We start from the raw sequence: 20,504 nt of genomic DNA, 5'->3' as shown, positions 1-20,504 counted from the left end.
AATCAAGAGCGTCACCGGCTACCCGGCATTTGCCGCTTCTCACGTGAGCGACGCGTCACTTTTCGCTGAAGCAGCAATTCTGACCGTGAACTTGACCTCTTGCACTCATCATCATGCCTCCGAAAGCGTATGCATCTGTTCCTTGTCATCTGTCTATCGTTCTGACCATTTCTTCTTAGTGATTGGGAAAAATGTACGGTAGCATCCACGTTCTCGAGCCAACTGTATCTGACGCAAACCATTGACAGACGAGAAGAAGGTCGACGAGAAGGAGGAAAAGATTGTCGGTCAGTGTCCGCCATATGCCTGCTGCTGTGCGGCTTAATTGCTTTGTTAGCTCTCGATGACAGCGATATTCAAATCCTGAAGACTTATGTAATTTATATACTCGCTCTGTCGCGGCATGCACTCTTAACGCCTTTTGTAGGGACAAGGCCCTTATGCACATACCCTGAAGAAAGTCGAGTCTGACATCAAGGATATACAAAAGCGCATCAATGAGAAACTAGGCCAGTCTACTCATTTGCCGACTTGCCAACCATTTGTAACATCTCAACAGGCGTCAAGGAATCCGACACTGGTCTCGCTGCCCCGAATTTGTGGGATCTTGCCGCCGATAGGCAGAGGATGTCCGAAGAACACCCTTTACAAGTTGCACGGTGTACAAAGATAATACCTGTCGACCCCAAATTGGCAGAAGCCGCCAAAGCCGTAAACCCACTGGGAGCTATGCAAGGTCAAAAGGGTGCAGATGAACAAGACAAGTATGTTATCAACATCCGACAGATAGCCAAGTTTGTTGTTGGACTAGGCGATCGGGTGGCTCCTACAGACATTGAAGAGGGTATGCGCGTTGGGTGGGTTATCAAACTTTGGTTATTGGACGCTTTATGCTGAGGCCGACTTAGTGTCGACCGGACAAAGTACCAAATACAGATCCCCCTTCCGCCGAAAATTGACGCCTCCGTCACAATGATGCAAGTCGAGGAGAAACCGGATGTCACGTATTCAGACGTTGGGGGTTGCAAAGAGCAGATCGAAAAGCTTCGAGAAGTTGTCGAGACACCTCTTCTATCAGTATGTGGTCTATCCTCGTATTCGCCTATATTACTCAAATGTTTTCAGCCTGAGCGCTTCGTTAATCTTGGCATCGATCCTCCGAAAGGCGTTCTCCTCTTTGGACCTCCAGGAACCGGCAAAACGTTATGTGCTCGTGCGGTCGCGAATCGAACAGACGCGACGTTCATCCGTGTCATTGGATCTGAGCTCGTCCAGAAATACGTCGGTGAAGGTGCGCGTATGGTTCGGGAGCTGTTCGAAATGGCCAGGAGTAAGAAGGCTTGCATCATTTTCTTTGATGAAGTTGATGCTATTGGTGGTGCACGTTTTGATGATGGTGCTGGTGGAGACAACGAGGTGCAGCGGACCATGCTGGAGCTAATCAACCAACTGGACGGTTTCGATCCGAGAGGGAACATCAAGGTGCTTATGGCTACCAACCGGCAAGTCTTTCGTGCTGCTTCGTTCCGTTCCGTTCTAACGCGTCTTTTCAAAGACCGGATACCCTGGACCCTGCACTTATGCGACCTGGACGATTAGATCGTCGGATAGAGTTCTCCTTGCCAGATAACGAAGGACGAGCCCACATCCTCAAGATCCACGCTCGAAGGTATGATTACGCTAACCTCTATTAACTCTGTCTCACACATGTCTCCCGTAGTATGAGTGTTGAGAGAGACATTCGTTTCGATCTCATTGCTCGGCTATGTCCCAATACAACTGGTGCTGAACTGAGATCCGTGGCAACAGAGGTATGTGTGTGTGATCATTTTTGGTTGCAACTCGCTAATCTGGGAATAGGCTGGGATGTTCGCCATCCGTGCCCGGCGGAAGGTGGCCTCGGAACGCGATTTCCTGGATGCCGTAGAGAAAGTTGTCCGGCAGGGCACCAAATTTTCCAGCACGTAAGTTGAGGTCATTTTATACGAGCCGTTTCCCACTGACTTTGGTTTTCAGGCCTCTTTATCAAGTGTACAATTAGTTACTGTATAATGTTACGACGTTTATTTAAGATATGAACCATGATCCGGCCCGACATGAGTGTCTGAACTGCCACCTCGAATAAACTCCTTTAAGTTGCACTGTCATGTAGTGAACTTTCTTCTTTCTCCTTTACGATGATTTCTCGCGTCTTCAAGCACCCACCTTTGCGACAATGTCGACGCTACTACAGACGAGCGCCGCCAGCAACGTCGGCAGAGATTAGTCAATTGCTGGCTCGTTACGATGCTGCTTCGCCGCCATCGTCTCTAAACCTGTCTCAATTGATATCCTTTGGTCGACCATTGACTGCAGAATCCGTTCTCCAGTCAAGCGAATTTGTTTTATCCGAAATTCCGCGAGGCCTCGCATTCCGTATCCATTCGTTGGAGACGCTGCCGTTCATCGTTGGCACTAATCCCTTCATAGCGAGTACTTTGAACGCCCACCGCGAAAGCTTCCAATTCCTTGCAAATTATCCCATTCCTAGGACCATAGAAGACAATGCAATCCTCGCAGAAGAGCTGAAGATGTTGGTGGAGAGCCACGCAAATGATATTCCAACAATGGCGAAGGGGTGCGTATAATACTCTTGCTGTCGCATATCCTCATAACCATGAAACAGGTTTCAGGAATGCTCTCGATATCTATCACCGACTCAAGTTAGTCATTTCCTCGACGGCGCCATTCGAAACCGGATATCGGTGCGGTTGATGGCAGAGCAGCATATCGCACTATCAGACGCGCTCAAAAGCCAGGATCATACCGGCCAAGTAGGAGTTATTGATAGAAAGTGTTCTCCTGCAGGCATGATTCACAGCTGTGGTTCTTTTGTCAAAGAGCTGTGTGAAGCGACATTAGGCGCCAGTCCAACCATTTCGATTAACGGAGTCGTCGATGCCACCTTTCCGTAAGTATCACGATTCTAGTTACCTGCGCCCTCATTAATGTTACCACAGTTACGTGCCCGTGCACCTGGAGTATATATTAACAGAGATTCTCAAGAACTCCTTCCGCGCGACCGTCGAACACTATAGCAGGCAATCTCAATCCTCCAAGGCTCTCCCTCCTGTCGTTATTACTCTATCCCCTCCGCCAGCTGCGCCAGTTCCTGGTCCGAAGTACTTTTCTGTGCGAATCCGCGACCAGGGGGGCGGGATATCTCCTACAAACATGCTACGCATATTTTCGTATGCGTTTACTACTGCTGGCAGAAACGCCGATGAAGATGATAGCGGCGGTGGACCATATGCTGCACAATACATCGGAGGTAGCGCTGCCATCGGGGATGCAAATGGTGAAGGCAGTCTATTCGGTGAGATAACTAAGAAAGGTCTACAAACGGGTATGGGAACCATTGCAGGCCTGGGCTATGGTTTACCGATGAGTAAGCTCTACGCCAAGTGAGTGTGCGTGTGGAAAGGTGTATTTAAACTCAAGAATTTCCTTTATTTAGGTATTTCGGTGGTACGCTGGATTTGAAATCACTGGAAGGATGGGGTGAGCCACAATGTTGGCCCGCTGTTGAACCCTTTTCGCTGATGTATACACTAGGTAGCGATGTCTTTTTGAAGCTTCGATGCCTGGACGAGTCCATTTAGATTGGCAAATGGTCCGAGCGGGGGCCGCTTGCATTTTTGTGTGCTGAGTATCTCAGTTACAGCTACCTGCATACAACGATATTTGCCTGAATATCCTGACTGTTTGTATCCTAAGGTTCTGTGATATAACTACACTGTGGTTAACTCGTGACGATCTATCTTGAGCCTGTTTTTACTAGATCGGAAGTCCTTCTTTTCTTTGCTCAAGAAGTAGGGTTGTAAATCCCAAATCAGATGCCAGTGGGCTTCGCTAAAGTTGATGTCGCTGGCCTTGAAATCGTAAAAAGTAATGTAATCGGAAAGAGCCGACTCGCTATAAGGCCTGGATAAGCCCCGGAAGCTCAATCTATCCCTTCATTCTCGAAGCAACTCGTACAGACACAAAGTAAACGACGATTCCTCATCCGACGATGGCCACTAATGGTGAACATCCAGATGTCTTCTGACACGGCAGTGGTACCCATCATAGTCGCCCAGTATTCCCTTCGAATCCATCCACGAAGGACCGAGCACTGGAGCCTCGCAATCTTGTACTCCCTGAATGAAGTCGAAATCCACGAAATCCAAGGAATGTTGGACACCTTCCACTACGAAACATTCCGGAAAAGTACTAGTTTCCTGCGGTCCGTAACGTTGTGCGGAGGGTGTCATGTCGGCAACATTCCTTGCAATCTATTGGATGCCGTACGGAAGGCGTTGAAAGATGTTCCTGTCATCCGGCACGATGAATCATGGGACTGCCAGACGTGGGTAGTGCATGCATTGCGCTCGTTGAGGGACTTTGGGATAATTTTTGCTCACGTCAATGAGGCAAGAATCCGAAAAGAGTTGGCGGAAGACAGGGAGAAGTGGGAGAATGGTGAGGACGCTGTGTATGAGAGACTGTACGGAGAGTCGAATTAAGATCGGTGCTGGAGAATAGCTAGTGAATAAGAGGTCGTTCCAAAGGTTGAAAAATACGTACGCTATGGTATAGACTGCATTATGTACACTACCGAGGGGGACCTGAGATAAGTAAAAGTCGTTCTTCTATCTCGATTTCTTTCTGATATCCCGACAATAGCAGTTCTTCGCCCAAGGAAAACCAGTCGTTCCGGGGTGCAACCCAGTAGAACTTTCTGGCCTCCCAATATTCCGGACGCCATGCCGTTTGACCCCAATCAATCAGCGCGACGACGGAGACATTGCCGGGGCCGTCTCCATCCACACGGATGAGCACATTGTTGCGGGCGATATCACCGTGTGTCAGGACAATGCAGTGATCGTGTCGCATTTGCTGTCGAATGTCATCCAACTGATGCTTGACTTTGGGGCTTTCGTTGGCGTACCATGAGAAAAGCGAAATTCTCCAATCATTGTACTCTTCCTCGCTGGCGAACGGGCCGCTGAGCGCATCAATTAATGCCAAGTCCAGGCATGCTCGGCCAGAAACGGACCCAATCCACCCCGCTTTACCGGGTTGCTGGACCGCGCGCAACTGGTCGACATAACCCCTCAGTGTACGCATAACTGTGACTTTCTGGTCATGGGTAAGTGAGCGCCATTTCCTGTCAAGGCGATCGCCCTTCGATATACTCCATGACGAGGTAGCCAATCTTGTCATCGGAAGCCCAGACATCGTACATCTTCGGTACAGGGATGGAAGTATGTTCAGCGACAAAACGCATGGCCTTCTGCCTCGACGAACAGCCCATAGACAGGGTTACTGTCTTCACGACAGTAGATTTCGTGAGACGCCGGACATGGTGCTGAATGCGAGGATACAGCCGCTGCGCGCGTTTAAGTAGAAGGGGAAAAAGTAATCGTCGAATGTGGTTGCAAATCAGGGTGTAGGCGCGTAGTATCGGTCCAAACATCGTGACTGGAAGATGAGACTGCCGGATGATCGGACCGGACTTTTAACCACTAGAAACTGCATCCGCTGGACTGTCATGCTGGCTGAGGCTGGCTTGTAGATTATGCTGGTTTTTTTTCGCGATTTTTACAAGAATAATTGGGCTATGGCTCGCTCAACAATCTATCACGTTTTTCTATTCAGGAACCAGGTAGGGTAATAAAGCTTCCTTCCTTTTTCCATCGGAATTTTACAACAGGTATTTGGAAACGGTCTGGGCAGGGAAATGCTTCGAACGGAGCTATTTAGCGGACTTTATTGTCAACGGTTTTTTTTGCAAGGTGGCTGCACTACCTCTATCGGTATTGAATAGTCCTAACACTGGATTTGACAGGGATTTAAACTTGCCGCCCGGCCCTGGACAACCAACTCTTTGAGACCGGAAAACCGGAGCGAGCAGAAAAAAAAATCAACCTAAAAGTGGTGCGACACCAAAATGGTGCAATGCCGTGTCTCATAAAATTGTCGACTCTTAGCATCTGTCTTCACACCGAACCCAGTTTCCCATGGATTTCGTACTAAACACTGCCGATGATCTGGTTCTTGACAAAGTCTGGGCGCATATTTTCCCACTCTACGCGAATATATCTAGCACATTCCACATATATGGAGACTGGGACTCAATATCGTTATCCGCCCCGACTTCATCGTGGCCACGCGACTACCCTCCCCGTCAAATAATCTCTCTGGCTGTGTTGACCCTGCTCGGTGTCCACGCTCTCTACTTCACGTTTTCGTGGCTGTCGTACACCTTCATCTTCAACCACGACATGATGCATCACCCAAGATTTCTTCCCAACCAAGTTCGACTTGAGATCATCACGAGTCTCAAGGCGTTCCCCGTTATGACTCTTCTCACCGTGCCGTTGTTTCAGGCAGAGGTGATGGGTTATAGCAAACTGTATGACGGCCTTGATACTTATGGTTGGACATACTTGGTTATCAGCATCCCAATGTCAGTATTTGTATTCCCTGGTATTTTCTCGCGTAATCCTAACAAGTCAACAGGTTTCTTTTGTTCACTGACTACTGCATCTATTGGATACACAGATGGCTGCATATTCCGTTTTTATACAAAATACTGCACAAGCCTCACCACAAATGGATCGGTACGAGGTCTTTCTATCCTGTGGCTACCTAAGTTTCTGACTATCCGGTAGTTCCAACTCCATGGTCTGCATATGCGTTCCACCCTGTCGATGGTTACCTCCAGTCAATTCCCTACCATTTGTTCGTCTTCATCTTTCCTCTCCATCGCATTGTGTATCTCAGTCTTTTCGTGACCGTGAACATATGGACCATTCTCATCCATGATTCCGACATGATCACTGGTCACCCCCTCGAGACCGTTATCAATGGACCCGCGCATCACACTTTACACCATCTGTATTTTACTGTTAATTACGGTCAATATTTTACCTGGGCGGATAAGATGGGTGGGTCTTACCGGCAACCGGAAAAAGAGCTCGACCCGTTACTAGAAGTAAAATTACGGGGAAAGAGGAAGGAGCAATGATAGAAATTTGCCGCGGATCTGACCCTTGCATAATTTGTATGATGTACAGAAAAATTCGCAAACGAATGTGCAGCTCGATGACTTCAGAATGGCGACACATCGAGGTAATCCCCAGTTTGACATTTGATACGATTCCTTGTCATGATGGTACGCAAAATGGACCATAGAAAGCGGCAGAGCTGGCATTAGAAACGGTTCAAACGGCATGAACATTCCATGATAGATCTCTCTGTCAGGAATTTTAAAAGTTAATGAATTTTTTTGTGATGGTGAGACCTTGTACCATGTACCATGCACATTGAAAATCTCTTTGGAGGTGGATTAGAGACGTTTGCTTCAAGTTTGTTCTGTATGCAGCCCTAGCAGGTGGCGTGATCGTGATCTTTGGCATCAATTCAACTTCCGACCCTGACTGAGAATGCGTAATTTCGTCTTTCAAAGTTCTTTACTTTCTTTGCCTTCTCTTTCCTATCTTTACGATGCCTACCCTGCTAGGTTCTCCCATGTGTGTCAGGATATGCGTCCACGACATCAAGCCAACGGCGAAAACAAGACCCACTGGATGACAAAATTCGCTCATCATTGATTGGTACGTCTCGCAACTACTATAGGTCATATCTGCAGCGGCGAACTCTGACATTCCCTAGCTAGTACAACATTGCTGCCTGGAAGAAGCGTTCTCTCCTGAGTACAAAGTACACTGCTCTTTTGTGGGGTAGCTCGAATTCCTGCGCATCATGATCAGCTACCGTCAGCACAAGTTATCGAAGACGCACTCTGTTGAACTCTTGGGGCAAGTACGCGGTAAGACGAGGGATAATAGGTAGGTCTGCGCGGGGCTCGCCGACGACGACCTCTGTCCTGGGTTCGCGAAGGAAGCACATATGCTTCATTGAAGTCATGATAGCGGTGACTGCAAGTAGTAGGGTCAAGAAATAACGAAGAATCTGTAGGCAGGGATAGCTTACATCGCTGTCTGCCTCTAAACCTTTCTTCGCCCACGAGTAGGTGAGTGCCTTGATCGTAGTCTCCCAGTCCACCAACGTATGTTCCCATAGGGTCCTCCTTTACCCACGACATCTCCCCGTAACCTGCTGCTTCTTCGTTCCAAGACACAATGAACCCCATTATATGCGGGTCAGCCAGTCGGTCCTTGAGATATGCGCGATGATGCTCATCGTCGCCTTTCTCTCTCCACCCAACGTTCACGCGATCAGAATTTTGCCAACGTGTGTAGGCCTCGAAATGCGCAGGGTTCGATGCATCGATATGGGTGAATGTGAGGAGTTCACCTAGACAGTTGATGTAGCGCGAGTATATCACGGCTCCCGGGGCTGGTCGGAGGTGGCCGGAGAGGATGGGTGGTCAAGACGTGGGGGCCACGAGTGAAGGACTGCACGTAAGGAAAGAGTGAAGGGAGCGGGGCCAGCGACGGTGATGGAATAGGATCGCGCAACCAGGACAATCCTAGTGGTGCACCTGCGCTCTGCCAGAACGCTGGGCGAGAGAGAAGGAGAGTTGTCGGATTGGACGCATCTGGTACATGTCCAAGGCCAGTGTAAGTGAAGTAATTCTGCAGCTCGTTTGCATTGGACAAAGTCTCATCAATGACCACAGGAACAACATCCTCCTCGTTTTTTCGTAGCCATAACGCGTAAACGGAAATCCAAAGGTCTCGCGTCGTCACTGGGGTCGTACTCGAGATCAGCAGAACCGCTTCCGAGACTGCCCGATCATCATTGACAATGCCGTACGGACTGACTCGCACAACACGCTCCTGCGGTGCAAAAGTGATAACAGAATTGCCGCTGGTAACAGTGATTACACCTTCTGTGTCCACACTGTTCACCGGAGACCCGTCTGGAAGCTTGAATGTCTGTTCAGCTGGTGCGACGAAATGCTCGGCACGGTACCCCACAGGCGTTGCGGTAGAAGACATAGGACGATATCGATTTAGATGGTATTCGACGGCGCTTTATGGACCACGGTTGGATTTCGCTGGGATTCGGAGGGAGAATGCGGAAATCTGATAAGTTCGGGAACAATCTGATCTGATAAGATCCTGCGTCCGCGTGGGCCGAATTTGCTAAGGTACGTGAATTTCTCAACTTTGAATTCCAGTAAATGACTTTGAGCATCGCAGCACACTTGTTCACTTGAACTGCAATTGAGAACTTCTGGCACCTAACGCGGTGGCTACGGAACTGTCGGAATACATAGATAATACGCGGACGCCGGACGGTCTTTCAAAATTGCAACGGCGATAATGAATGGCGCCATCATGTGGAGCCAGGTGTTGACCATTTGAATATTTCGTTTCCTTGCCTGGAGACTGGCAAAGCAGATGACTTTCTTTCGATGCTGTCGCGAATCGTCGAGAATCTATGCTAGGCGTCAGTCATGTTGATAACGGGCAATTGGCTGGTCCGAGTGACTACTGGCCAGGAACTCGAAGAACTTTGGGGTGCGTGATTACGGATGTAATCAGATAAGATGTCTTCTGATGAGATTAATATTTCCTTCTAGAATCTAATCAGATAAGGAACTTGTCGGACAGATGCCCAGTCAAAGGCCGTCAATACGCGGCTGAAAATATCCTTTCGAGTTTTGCCTTAGTGTCATTTCGACAGGCTCTTTGCTTTGATCTACCATTTCGTTCACTCAGCCGCAAAGAGAATCCCCCGAAAATATTCGACGAAATGCCCAGCGAGCCCGCTCCTCAAGCTTACTTCCACAAAGTCCCTAGCATCAAGGGCGTGTACTGCATCGCGCTGAACTAGACCGAAATCGAAGAACGCGATCAGCGTCCAAATGCTTCAGGTGTGTAGTCATATTGCTTTTTGGTATCCAGTTCTGATGAAGTACTGCTAGGACATCGAGAACGCCATCCAACAAGCAGTCGAAGAGCCATCGTATGTTGTTTTTTACTTGAAAAACTAATATCTAACGTATCCGCCAGTCTAAACGTGCTCATATTCTACTCTTCCACTCCAGGTTCTTTTTGCGCAGGCGCGGATCTCATCGAACGGCGCTCCATGAGTGAAGATCAAGTCCGCGACTTTCTTTCTCATCTTCGACTCGTTTTTAGTAGCATAGACCGCCTCGAGTTTCCTACCATCTGTGCTATAGACGGTCCTGCACTTGGAGGAGGTCTGGAGCTTGCACTGACGTGCGATTTCCGTATATGCGGTGCGCTTAAACGTCATAGTTCTCAGTGCCGTAAGAATGATGGTTTCGCAGCCCGAGATGTGACCAAGATCAGCTTCCCTGAAGTCCGCCTGGGAATTATACCAGGAGCTGGAGGTACACAGCGTGCTCCGCGTCTCATTGGGATGAACAAAGCGAAGGAACTCATTTTCACGGGTCGTTCGCTCACCGCTTCCGACGCGCTGGAGCTGAGTGAGTGCCTGCCGAGCCGAAAACAGAGAATTATATGCTGAAATAACAATGTTCTGCAGGTCTCGTCGATTACCTTGCTGATTCATCTTCTACCGCTTATGAAAGGGCATTGAAATTGGCCGAAGAGATGGCACACAGTGGTAAATGTGTCCCGGCTTTTAGTTCGAACATCAAGGACTGAGGTTCTACATGCATAGCACCGTTGGCTCTGCGTGCCGCAAAGACAGCCATTTCTCGATCTTGCGAACTGCCGCTAGAGTCTGCGCTCGACTATGAGCGCTTGTGCTACGAACCTCTCCTGGACACGCAAGATCGTTTGGAAGCCCTGGATGCATTCAAAGAAAAGAGGACACCAGTTTTCATTGGAAAGTAATTATAGATCCAATGTCAACCCGCCCAATCCCAATTTGAAAGGCGACAATGCATGTTTCGGAAAATATTTCGCTTAAATTTCCCCTTCGATGAACGGTGCAGGGAAGACATCGACATATACGTACGCTATCCCCGTTCGGACGGCAACTCCAGTTCGGTAAGGCGCACTACGAGCTCTTTCTAATCATTTCAAAGTACGCTACTCACGGTTGTGGAGATCGAATCATGGACGGTACGATGAGAAGATAAGAATTATGATTATTCAGTCATTCATGCTTTTTAAGGCCTACTCCTACCCAGCGAAGTCTAACTATCTGTATGTTATTACCGCTTTGCCCATACTTGGCCGCTCTGCCACTCTGCTTGCCCTTGTTCTGCCACAGCCTTGATGACGGTCGGGCATTCGTATATCTGCCAAAATGTCTCGGTGATACCATTGGACATCGTGTTTTTCTCCCTGTAAGCCGGAACCTCCCTCATCAACTCTTTATGTGCACGCCTCAATTTATGAAACGGCACTTGGCTGTTCAAATGATGAGCTGCATGGAGACCGTCGTTGAGAGGATGGATCCACCACCGCTGTAGAAAACCATCGTTGGTGCGTGAATTACCGAAGTTTCCCGTCATATCCATGCCGAGGTGTTCTCCCACCTCGGCCCAATAACGTGTTATGGTGAGCACCCCAAACCATGGGACGACGTAGTACAACGCGAAACCGGACCACTTGTTGGAAAGGTGCACCGCTGTCAGGACGGTGACCCAGTAGATGACTTTCCACGGGTATGAAGCGGGGCTCGTCCAGAATTCTGTGAAGAGAGTGACGACATACTCATAGTGTAGCCATCCCGAGAACGGGAGGCCAAATATGAGCCAGGAGAAGCGAGCCGCACTCAGGCGTTCGTCGCCGATAAACCCAAGGTACTGGAGCCGTACGACGTCTGCATCGCGGACAGGGTCACCGAGGTATTTGTGGTGCTCTAAGTGTAGGGTGCGGAAGACTTTGAGCAAGCGGAAGACGGGGAAGGCGTAAAGGAATTCAGTGTACTCGTGGGCGCGGGGATTAGTGAAGATGTTGTTGTGCGATGCCTCGTGAACGAGGTGCTCCATCGCACGCATACGGGAAGAAATGACGATGATCGCAGGAATGTAAGTCGCCCACCACAAACGCACATTGGAATAGTGCGACGCGACGTATTCGCACATCCAGACACAGGCAGCAAAGACAACATAGTTGTTAAGGATGGTAAGAGCACCCATAACATTGTCGCGAGCTTTATGTCGGGTAGTTATGGCAAACGCCTCCCGGAAAGCTCTCGCCTCGTCTTCTGGCGTCGGCCTGATGCACGCGTCTTTGGTTTCTGAGCCGTTTGGCCTAGTGAGTCCCATTGTCGTGGAGATGTGGGTTAAACTGGTTTTCAGACATTTTTCAGCGCTCTTTTATACCCTGTATGACCGCCCTACGCCGTCGCGTGTTACTGAATATCGACGGGCTTTTCAAGCATACCCACGAGGAAATCCCAATGGCCATAAGTTGTGACCATTGATCTAATAATAATGCGACTGAGATACATTACTGAATCAGTACCCTGCATCTATTTACTTATAGTATGCTTCTCACAGGCAGTCTGGGCTGGTTTTGCTTCAGGTCGAAGCTCCAGCAGACCACACGTGAGCCTGCGCTCGGGGTTGTTGGGGACGTCGCAATCCCGCTGTGATCGAATGGAACGTCAGAAAGGTACGTCAGAACGATATTCATCCCCCAAAACTCTAGGGATACCCCATCTGTTTTCGACTTTTCCGACTCGGCAATGAGTTCTGAACACTATGAGAAGACGTCGTAAAGACTACTTTAGTCAGAAGTGCTACAATACTGTAAGCACAGCCATTTGCAGTCTGACCGTTTGCACAGTGCTTACTAGCCCTGCCTGGCACAAATTGCCGATGAGAATGGTACTTCTTCACGTAAATTGTAACTCGCTTGCAAGAAAATACCTTTCTTTCGGAGTCCCAGTATGTCTGGTGGATGGTTGCAGCTTTAGCTTACGATGTTGACACTAGCGAAGTGGTGCACTGAATCCTGGAACTCCAGCTTATAGTCGCTTGAAGGTCCGTGCAGGTAGGACTAACAAGTCCCGAGTTATATTTGTATTATTACAGATTATCACGGTACCTTTTGACGGTAGCTAGCAAAAAGTTACGTACACGCGTATTCGTCGGTCTTTTATGGCTATTTCAGCGCTCTGAAGAGCTTGGTAGTGTTTCAAAGACCCGCATGACTTGATATCCATCTTGCAGATGAGGGTCGCGCGCAGACAGAGTAACTGGTTCATTGCAAAATGCGAGGCTACACCAAGAATAAACTGAGACATGTTAATCCTGATTGATGTGAAGCCGTTCTGACAAATAGGAAAATTATCGTACAGATTACAAATACGGTATAGTGGTTCTTGAGACTCGGATTTGCTTATATCAGGGCAACACGAATCAGCAGTTCAATTTTGCCACAGTGACGCTACAGTAGACGGGAGAAGAACTTGTACTGGCGGGCATCAAGGCTGTCTCAAGTTCTTCGGCGCTGAGACCGCACATTGTTGTTTTTTTTCTTGAAACACGTCGAAATTTTACAGCAGCGGTCACATTCCTTGGCTAACATATGGGAATGGTAGTTCATCACCATTGTTCCACTCAGGTGATCCATCATGACCCCACTTTTCGCGTTTGCGCCAACCCGAGTCTGCAGCCCTAGGCTATTTGTGTCTGAGTTTGGGTGGAGCAATATTTCCATGGAGAGACCGCGACTCGGAGGGCGATGATCAGAAGTCATCAGAATGTCAGAGGACATCGATGATCGAGGCGACCGGTCCATCAGTCCAGAATTTTCTGACTAATACCTAACGGAGATTTGCCGTTTTTCTTGCAAGTAACCTTTGACCGAATTGTGGGCTTTACTCTCTGCTTTGTCCCTTGACGATGGAGGTCGTTAGGTCTCGTTCAGCACGCTGGATCGCGAACACGCCTGGACGACTATACCGTGCTCTTCCATCTGTGGTGCTAGGTACTCTATTCAACGTTCTTGATACTGGTATGAAAAGCGATCCAAAACCTTGCTGGTGAAGCTTATTTTCCTGCTCTAGTGTCCACAGGGTTGCTTATTTTTCCGTCTGAAGAGGGCTCAAATGGAGTCTTTCAAGCCTTGCAGATACAGGGTCTGTCGATGTATATTATGAGGTATGCACTGCATCCCGTGTTTTTCTCTTCTTGCTTCTCATCCTTTACGACAAGCACAATCCTTTCGCAGGTGGCTATGACATTAGGTGGATCGCGCTTTCCAGGAGCTCTAGGAGCAATGCTCATAGAAATACTGCCCTTTCTGAGAGGCATTGGCAGCGATATCCGCGATGTTCTTGGTCCCGACAACCCTTCCTTAGTCCCGACTGTCTTTGCCGCATATGCAATGACCAGTTTTCTGATTGGTTTTGCCTTCATCGTTTTAGGCCTACTCAAGCTGGGAAATCTTGTATGTTTACTTTGCTTGTTGTTTCAACCCTGGTCCTTACAAGAGACATGAAGGTCGCCTATTTTCCTCAGACTGTCCTTACAGGTGCCATCGGTGCCATCGGTCTTTCACTGTTTATCCTCGGGCTCGGGCTCATGCTTCCTCCATCTTCACCGGCGCTTACACTTTCCTCGGCTGGCTCCGTTCTGTTCAAGTTCCTCTCACCTCCCACTTCTTGTGGCTTCATTCCTTCCCGCCCTTATCTTGTCGGTGTCCACGCGATCTCAGCTCATCAATCGTTGGACGCGTGGTATGGTGCAGAATGCGTACTATGTGCCCTGTTACCTATTTTCCATCCCATTAATCTTTTGGATCGTAGTTGGGGCACTGCATTGTCCTAGAGACACCCTTGTGACCAATGGTTGGCTCTTTAGAGTTGACGCATCTGCAACCCGCGGAGGCGGCATTGGGACGGCGTGGATCTATTGGAGAGAATTTGATTTCCACAAGGTCGAATGGTGGGCGATGAAAAATGCGATTGAAAATATCGTACTTTTGGTCGTGATTGGCGTCTTGAATCTGCCCATATATGTCCCTGCGCTAGCATTCAGTTTGAATGTACCTTACGATATGAATCACGAATTTTTCGGTCAAGGCGCAGCAAACATTCTTGCAGGAATAGCGGGAACGGCTCCCAACATCTTGGTTGGTCTCTAATTGTGCTACGATTTATCATTTCTCTGATGTACTGAGTTAGCAATATTCCTACTCGGTCTTCTTCACTCGCGCCAATGGAGGCCGTTTCGAAGCAGCTCTCGTAACACTTCTTACCTTTGTCTTGTTTCTTACTTCGGGGCTCCTCCTCCCGTATGTTCCGACTGTGCTGGCTTCGGCCTTGGTTCTTTTTCTCGGTATCGAGCTCCTTCTTGAGGCTGTATGGGAGTCTGCCAAGACTCTCGTTTGGCTTGAATGGAGTATCGTTGTGGGAACTCTGATGGCATGCACATTTTTGGGCTTTGCGGAAGGCTTTGGCGTTGGAATTGGGGCCGCGATAGTTGTCTACTTTGTGTACGGGGTCGTTGACTCTGTAAGTTCTCTGGAAGCTTTCATATGCATTGGTGCTTACTGCCCTTGAATAGCGTGCTCGCGTTATGAAATGGGAAGAATGGAACGAAACGCATATGCATCAAAGCCAGGATCAAGAGCAACACACCCCTACGCATCGTATTTCACCGCTCAATCACACACCATCGGCAACCTATCCACTTACGAACGTCACTCTAACCGACATCGAGAGTGGTGGAAGTTTGGAGAAGAATCTCCCCGACTCCATGCTACGGGACGTCAACGCACGTGTCGTGGTTCTATCAGGATATGTTTGTAGGTCGATTCATTATTTGCTTGAGAGTACCGCTCACAAAGCACAATCAAAGATTTTGCTACCATCCCATCTCTAGAAAGCCAGCTCCTCGACACGAGGATACAACCGGCATTTGTTATCGTTGATTTGTCGACGGTTCACCGCCTTGAGACTGCAGCCGCGCAGTGCTTTCAGCGTGCGGTGCGCGATTTAGCGCCCCGATCTACAATTTTAGTGCTCTGTGGAGTTCAGAAAGGTTCTGGAGTCCACGCAGATTTTGACCGAGCTGGAGTTGACTTGACTTTTGACTCTGAGAAGGGAGGAGCGGCCTCGGAAAATGGTATCCTTTCCTTCAGAGCACGCGGAGATGCGTTGACTTGGTGTGAACGGCAGAGTGAAGTCGCCCGCTCTGACCTAGAAAAAGGCAGGTCATTACGACTCTTTTGTGTTCCGACCTTGAACTAATATTCTTCTGAAGACATTAGTGACAGCATTGGACTAATATCTAATGTTGAGATATATCGCAAGTTCTGCAAGCTATTCGACTTTGACTTGAGGACTTTGCTTGAGAGCGGTAGGATTACCGAGGACAGCTCAGAGTCCATTGACTCTGTTCCAACTTCCCAGAATGATATCGATATCTTCGTTAGCATGGGTGCACATATGAAATGTTATACTCCTGGACAGGTCATCGCGCGTACAGGTAAGAATTTTCTGCAAGGATCATTGTGGAGTGCTTCTGAGCAGTTTTGAGTGCAGCTGACATCGACCGCATCGTCTTCTTTGTCGAAGGACACGCCGATATCATACCTATAGAACCATCAATGCGCCCCTCCTTCCGTCGTTTCCTGTTAATGCTGCCAGAAGAAAGCCTACAATTCTTGAAACGGACGGGTGTGGTCGCGTTTTCGGCCAGTTCCGGGGCTACATACCTTGTCTCCCGGTGACGTACTAGATTGTGATAGAGATGGAACGCCGCACGTCTTGGCTCGGTCGCGATGTGCTACTGTAGAGTTTGAAGCTGGGACATCGACATCGAGTAGTGTGTTAGTTAGATGGGCGCATGATAGAGCTGAAGTAGAAGCAAGTACAGATAGCACATAAAAAAGGGCACCTTACAGCTAGTATTTCTTTTTACTGTAGACTGCTAGAAACTGGATACAGAATGCACGGAATTTTCGAGTATCTGAGCAGAGGAACGAAAATGTTCCAAATTTGCCGGATTCCGGACCGATTGTGCCGTCCACTTTTTGTTCCCCACCACGACTCGAACATAATGTCCGACGATGAGTTGGGTCTCGATTCCATGTTTCCTGTACGTTATCTTTCAAGAAACAGCAGTATGAAATCCTCCGACGTATGCTATAGGAGCCCCCTCGACCACCGACTCCAGATCCAACGTTCTCAATTTACAAACGTGAAAAGGCGACCGGCTCAGTAGAGGATTGGTCTGAATTAATTATCAGATTAGTTGGAACGCATCCATTGTGGGGGCACCACTTGTAAGTATGTAGGACTTTCACGCACTTCTGGTGACAGGCTCATCTCATCTAAATCTAGATGGAATTCTGCCCGCTCAATAGCAACATATTTGGATAATCACCCAGATCTATACACCAATGGGTCTGTGCTCGAATTAGGCGCAGGAGGTGGACTACCTGCCATTGTCGCTGCTAATAATGGAGCGGAAAAGGTGCGTTCTGCCAACCGTTGTGCGATGGCTGTTTATATCTTGATAAAACAGGTCATTTTGACTGATTATCCGGACGCCGGACCTGATCAAAAATATGGAGTTCAATGTCGATAAGAATGTACTACCATCTCGCAGGCATCATGTTTCCGTACAGGTAAGCATCGAGTGTTGAACTCTCTGATACAGCAATGCTCATGACTAATAGGGTTTCATTTGGGGGACATCAGTCCAACCTCTTTTATCTTCTTTGTCGAACACGAATGGCTTTAATCTCATAATCCTGTCCGATCTAATCTTTAATCATTCCCAGGTATGTCTATTTAGAAATCGCGGGATGTCGTGTCATCACGGGCTGAACCGTTCTATAGCATGATGCCCTGCTGAATACTTGTGAACAAGCGTTACTGCCTCATGGGTCCTCAAAGCACGCCATCGGTGCTGGTTTTCTACACACACCATCGTCCGCATCTTGTGCATCGAGACATGGAATTCTTTACGAAGGCGCGAGGGTAGAGGATGGCACTGCCAAGAAATCCTTACGCAAAAATTTGAGGTATGTCGTCTCATGCCGAACATTAGAAGCAATCCCATAGGTTTTTTTTCAGCCCATGTTTCCCGATGACCCCGGCGAAGAAGAAATCAGAGCAACCGTCCATGGATGGAAGCTTAATCGCCCATCGTAGCATCTGTTTTGTAAGCTAGACTGTTCTATGACTATTCTGCATATTGGGTGCGCATCTTCTCTCATAGAGAACTTTCAAAGCTGGCGAAGCTCGCACTCAAAGAGCAAAGGTGTGTACATATCTCCATGGGTGTCTTTGGCTTCCATTTTCTGCTGCTTGGTCACAATAAGCTTCGAAATTTTTTTTCGTGGCCTTCCAAATGTGTCAGCTGTTGCAATGCATAGAAGACTTGGAACACTAGGTCACGGAAAACCTGAGGCTGATTTTCTGGAGTCTCTACACTCGCGGGTCGCATGTTTTGTCTTTCCAAGGTCTACGAACTGATTTCGTTTCCCACTTTTCCAGACGAAAATGAAGATAAAGACTTTATTTTGTTCTGAGGCGGCAGACTGTTCTTCTTCCGGGCCCGTACTGAGATCAGCGCCGTATTTGTAAGACCTTAGACGGAGACCTGAAAATTTCTTGTCCCGCCATGTCATATTCGTTTTAGCGCCGCGACGCTATGTACAATCAGCTTCCTTTGCCCTCATTTCCTATGGCATGTCGCGGTGGCGTGTGCTGTCTCCGTGAGTTTGCCACTGACATCGCAAGAAGCCATCTGCTTGATGGTTCATGCACTAATTTTTTCCTTTCTGAATTAGGTTCATCAGGCATGTCAATGATGATCAACGAAATATCTGCGTGCATGCGAAGCGACTACGGACAAGCGTTGGTTGAGCATCCGGTAAAACCCTCGACGAAGAATGTGGTTGCTTACATTGAAGAGCCTCCAGTTCTGAGACCTCAATATCAATCCCCAATCTTGAGTTCATGGCCATGTATCCTCAAGCATACTGTGATCGAGACGATATTTTTTTGACACCTTGGGAAGGCAGGTTTATAGGTTTTAATTAAGAATCAGACGTGTGTCTTCTTCTGACAGGTTCGCTTTAACTTTGCGCATAGCGAACAGCCCTCAGCAACCTCAATGTGGTAACTCAGAAAAGCTTTGGCTATTATTTCTTTCCGTCCCGACATCGACCACGGTTCTAACGATCCATGGTTAACGGAGAAATGAAGTCGACGTTGTTAGTCGATGCCAACATTGTGCATCGATGCCCACGGGGATGAACTGTTAGACGGCGATTCTGCCCGCATTACAACTGATAAAAATACCTATAAGAACGGGGTGGGGGAGCATATGCATCTTGGTTAGACCACTCGCCATCATTAACGCTCTAGAGGCAGATGCTTTCTGTAGAGCTCCCTATGCCAATGCTAGGAATTCGCCTACCACTAGCAGCGGATATCGGACTTTCCGTTTGGGACCGCCGTTGGCTGGGGCGGGATCTATATCGTCGGTCTTTGTCTGCCTGTCGGGCTCACTATACTTGCTCCGTTTCGCTGCCATTGCTCCCGAGAAGAACACATTGTTTTGCAACTACGGGTACCACGACACAGCAGCTTTGAATTCGTCGTCGGGCGAAACAACGGGCTTCGATAGGGCCTAGTAACGCGCTCTAATATCGACGTCCTTCAGGCAATTCTGACATGCGCAGGGGACAGCTAGACACTCCCTTTACCGAATGTGTTGCCATTGTCGGCACGCGCTCCTTGAACTTGCTCTTTTTGGGTTCCGCCGATGTCGCTCTGTTTTTGAGGGTATGAACGCATTCGCAATGCCAAACCTTTGGACAATGGCGAACAAGAGGGAAGTCCTTAAACTGGTCTTGCGGAGCGATTGCTCTGTTTCTGGACTGCTTGCTTATTGCTCTTGGTCCTCGCTTGACTGTCGCCGTTTCATTGCCACATTTATGAGCCTTGGTCTCAGAGACAGCCGCAGCGTGAATTCACGTAAGTATGCGTCATGAATCCTAAGAGCGCGCTAGCGCCAATCTCGTATGAGTTCAATGCAGGTTCGAATGGTGTGTTTCATTATACACAATTTGAAAGTCTCCGCATCATTTATCCGAGGACACGTTGTAACACTTTTGATTTTGTTCCAACCTTCTCTGACTTGGGCTATCTACGATGCGAGGCTGTCAGTACTCATGCTACAGCAAGCTCTCTATGACTCGGGAACTGCTTCCGAGTTCTTCATGGACGGACTTACCGGGCTGACGTATTTTGTATACATATGATATGATGACCGGATGGATATTGACGGCGCCGACGTAGGGCCTCGGAACGCATTAATGTCAAAGCCTGTCTTCGAGAGTTGATAACGGCGGCGGCAGGAGGCCTTACTCCGCATAAAAGTACACGCCGTATGCGATATGTACTTGCAGGTTGGGTGTAGATTTCTTGTACTTCCCCCCCTAGTTCTGAATCCTTTTCACCTCGTATGCAGTTGTTCCGGGCACTAGAATACGTACATTTAATTGAATGGAGGCAAATTGAGTAGTGATAAGATCAAATGCACAGCTATGCACAGTTGATAAGGATCCCCGATTATGCAATTTTGCTCCACA

The 20,504-nt window shown here is 48.3% G+C and overlaps 10 protein-coding genes across 10 annotated transcripts; 7 read left to right on the top strand and 3 right to left on the bottom strand.

Annotated features, from left to right (window-relative positions):
- Positions 1 to 77: 77 nt before the first annotated feature.
- On the top strand, positions 78 to 3,893 carry EV420DRAFT_1630948 (uncharacterized protein). The gene is made up of 15 exons (XM_060476136.1): positions 78 to 127; positions 180 to 193; positions 249 to 287; positions 338 to 375; positions 428 to 509; positions 560 to 857; positions 909 to 1,077; positions 1,126 to 1,502; positions 1,556 to 1,669; positions 1,721 to 1,811; positions 1,861 to 1,964; positions 2,234 to 2,617; positions 2,666 to 2,950; positions 3,000 to 3,443; positions 3,497 to 3,893. The coding sequence occupies exons 1-15, from the start codon at positions 114 to 116 to the stop codon at positions 3,639 to 3,641; spliced, it is 2,598 nt and encodes an 865-aa protein (XP_060326459.1). The 5' UTR covers positions 78 to 113; the 3' UTR covers positions 3,642 to 3,893.
- A 19-nt stretch (positions 3,894 to 3,912) lies between these two features.
- EV420DRAFT_855088 (uncharacterized protein) lies at positions 3,913 to 4,575 on the top strand. Its single transcript, XM_060483735.1, has 2 exons — positions 3,913 to 4,026; positions 4,077 to 4,575. Exon 2 carries the CDS (start codon positions 4,077 to 4,079, stop codon positions 4,542 to 4,544), a length of 468 nt encoding a protein of 155 aa, XP_060326458.1. The 5' UTR covers positions 3,913 to 4,026; the 3' UTR covers positions 4,545 to 4,575.
- A 57-nt stretch (positions 4,576 to 4,632) lies between these two features.
- EV420DRAFT_1622303 (uncharacterized protein) lies at positions 4,633 to 5,574 on the bottom strand (the record flags this gene model as incomplete). The annotated part of the gene is made up of 3 exons (XM_060475792.1): positions 4,633 to 5,188; positions 5,217 to 5,389; positions 5,569 to 5,574. The coding sequence occupies 3 exons, from the start codon at positions 5,572 to 5,574 to the stop codon at positions 4,633 to 4,635; spliced, it is 735 nt and encodes a 244-aa protein (XP_060326457.1).
- Positions 5,575 to 5,624: 50 nt separating this feature from the next.
- EV420DRAFT_855431 (fatty acid hydroxylase) lies at positions 5,625 to 7,260 on the top strand. Its single transcript, XM_060483737.1, has 4 exons — positions 5,625 to 5,816; positions 5,870 to 6,490; positions 6,544 to 6,644; positions 6,696 to 7,260. Exons 2-4 carry the CDS (start codon positions 6,042 to 6,044, stop codon positions 7,049 to 7,051), a joined length of 906 nt encoding a protein of 301 aa, XP_060326456.1. The 5' UTR covers positions 5,625 to 5,816; positions 5,870 to 6,041; the 3' UTR covers positions 7,052 to 7,260.
- Positions 7,261 to 7,547: 287 nt separating this feature from the next.
- Positions 7,548 to 9,364, bottom strand: EV420DRAFT_1567523 (acyl-CoA N-acyltransferase). The gene is made up of 4 exons (XM_060474119.1): positions 9,195 to 9,364; positions 8,375 to 9,142; positions 8,020 to 8,343; positions 7,548 to 7,964 (listed from the first exon to the last, which is right to left on the bottom strand). Exons 2-4 carry the CDS (start codon positions 8,988 to 8,990, stop codon positions 7,813 to 7,815), a joined length of 1,092 nt encoding a protein of 363 aa, XP_060326455.1. The 5' UTR covers positions 8,991 to 9,142; positions 9,195 to 9,364; the 3' UTR covers positions 7,548 to 7,812.
- A 386-nt stretch (positions 9,365 to 9,750) lies between these two features.
- Positions 9,751 to 10,823, top strand: EV420DRAFT_1622300 (ClpP/crotonase-like domain-containing protein; the record flags this gene model as incomplete). Its single annotated transcript, XM_060475791.1, has 6 exons — positions 9,751 to 9,809; positions 9,832 to 9,873; positions 10,011 to 10,240; positions 10,292 to 10,450; positions 10,510 to 10,590; positions 10,648 to 10,823. 6 exons carry the CDS (start codon positions 9,751 to 9,753, stop codon positions 10,821 to 10,823), a joined length of 747 nt encoding a protein of 248 aa, XP_060326454.1.
- Positions 10,824 to 10,965: 142 nt separating this feature from the next.
- Positions 10,966 to 12,427, bottom strand: EV420DRAFT_855359 (fatty acid desaturase-domain-containing protein). Its single transcript, XM_060483736.1, has one exon. It carries the CDS (start codon positions 12,206 to 12,208, stop codon positions 11,147 to 11,149), a length of 1,062 nt encoding a protein of 353 aa, XP_060326453.1. The 5' UTR covers positions 12,209 to 12,427; the 3' UTR covers positions 10,966 to 11,146.
- A 1,365-nt stretch (positions 12,428 to 13,792) lies between these two features.
- EV420DRAFT_1647488 (sulfate transporter family-domain-containing protein) lies at positions 13,793 to 16,625 on the top strand (the record flags this gene model as incomplete). Its single annotated transcript, XM_060478046.1, has 10 exons — positions 13,793 to 13,904; positions 13,957 to 14,050; positions 14,105 to 14,339; positions 14,393 to 14,633; positions 14,698 to 15,023; positions 15,076 to 15,405; positions 15,458 to 15,698; positions 15,752 to 16,106; positions 16,164 to 16,381; positions 16,438 to 16,625. 10 exons carry the CDS (start codon positions 13,793 to 13,795, stop codon positions 16,623 to 16,625), a joined length of 2,340 nt encoding a protein of 779 aa, XP_060326452.1.
- A 291-nt stretch (positions 16,626 to 16,916) lies between these two features.
- EV420DRAFT_1567512 (nicotinamide N-methyltransferase) lies at positions 16,917 to 18,216 on the top strand. The gene is made up of 9 exons (XM_060474118.1): positions 16,917 to 16,993; positions 17,047 to 17,180; positions 17,239 to 17,371; positions 17,472 to 17,525; positions 17,577 to 17,681; positions 17,740 to 17,771; positions 17,797 to 17,842; positions 17,880 to 17,924; positions 17,977 to 18,216. Exons 1-9 carry the CDS (start codon positions 16,955 to 16,957, stop codon positions 18,052 to 18,054), a joined length of 666 nt encoding a protein of 221 aa, XP_060326451.1. The 5' UTR covers positions 16,917 to 16,954; the 3' UTR covers positions 18,055 to 18,216.
- A 949-nt stretch (positions 18,217 to 19,165) lies between these two features.
- On the top strand, positions 19,166 to 20,475 carry EV420DRAFT_1567510 (uncharacterized protein). Its single transcript, XM_060474117.1, has one exon. The coding sequence runs from the start codon at positions 19,620 to 19,622 to the stop codon at positions 19,902 to 19,904; it is 285 nt and encodes a 94-aa protein (XP_060326450.1). The 5' UTR covers positions 19,166 to 19,619; the 3' UTR covers positions 19,905 to 20,475.
- The last annotated feature ends 29 nt before the right edge of the window (positions 20,476 to 20,504 follow it).

This window comes from Desarmillaria tabescens, assembly GCF_030435595.1.
Source record: "Desarmillaria tabescens strain CCBAS 213 chromosome Unknown EV420scaffold_42, whole genome shotgun sequence".
Lineage (NCBI taxonomy): Eukaryota > Fungi > Basidiomycota > Agaricomycetes > Agaricales > Physalacriaceae > Desarmillaria > Desarmillaria tabescens.
This window is presented reverse-complemented; position numbering and strand designations above follow the sequence as displayed.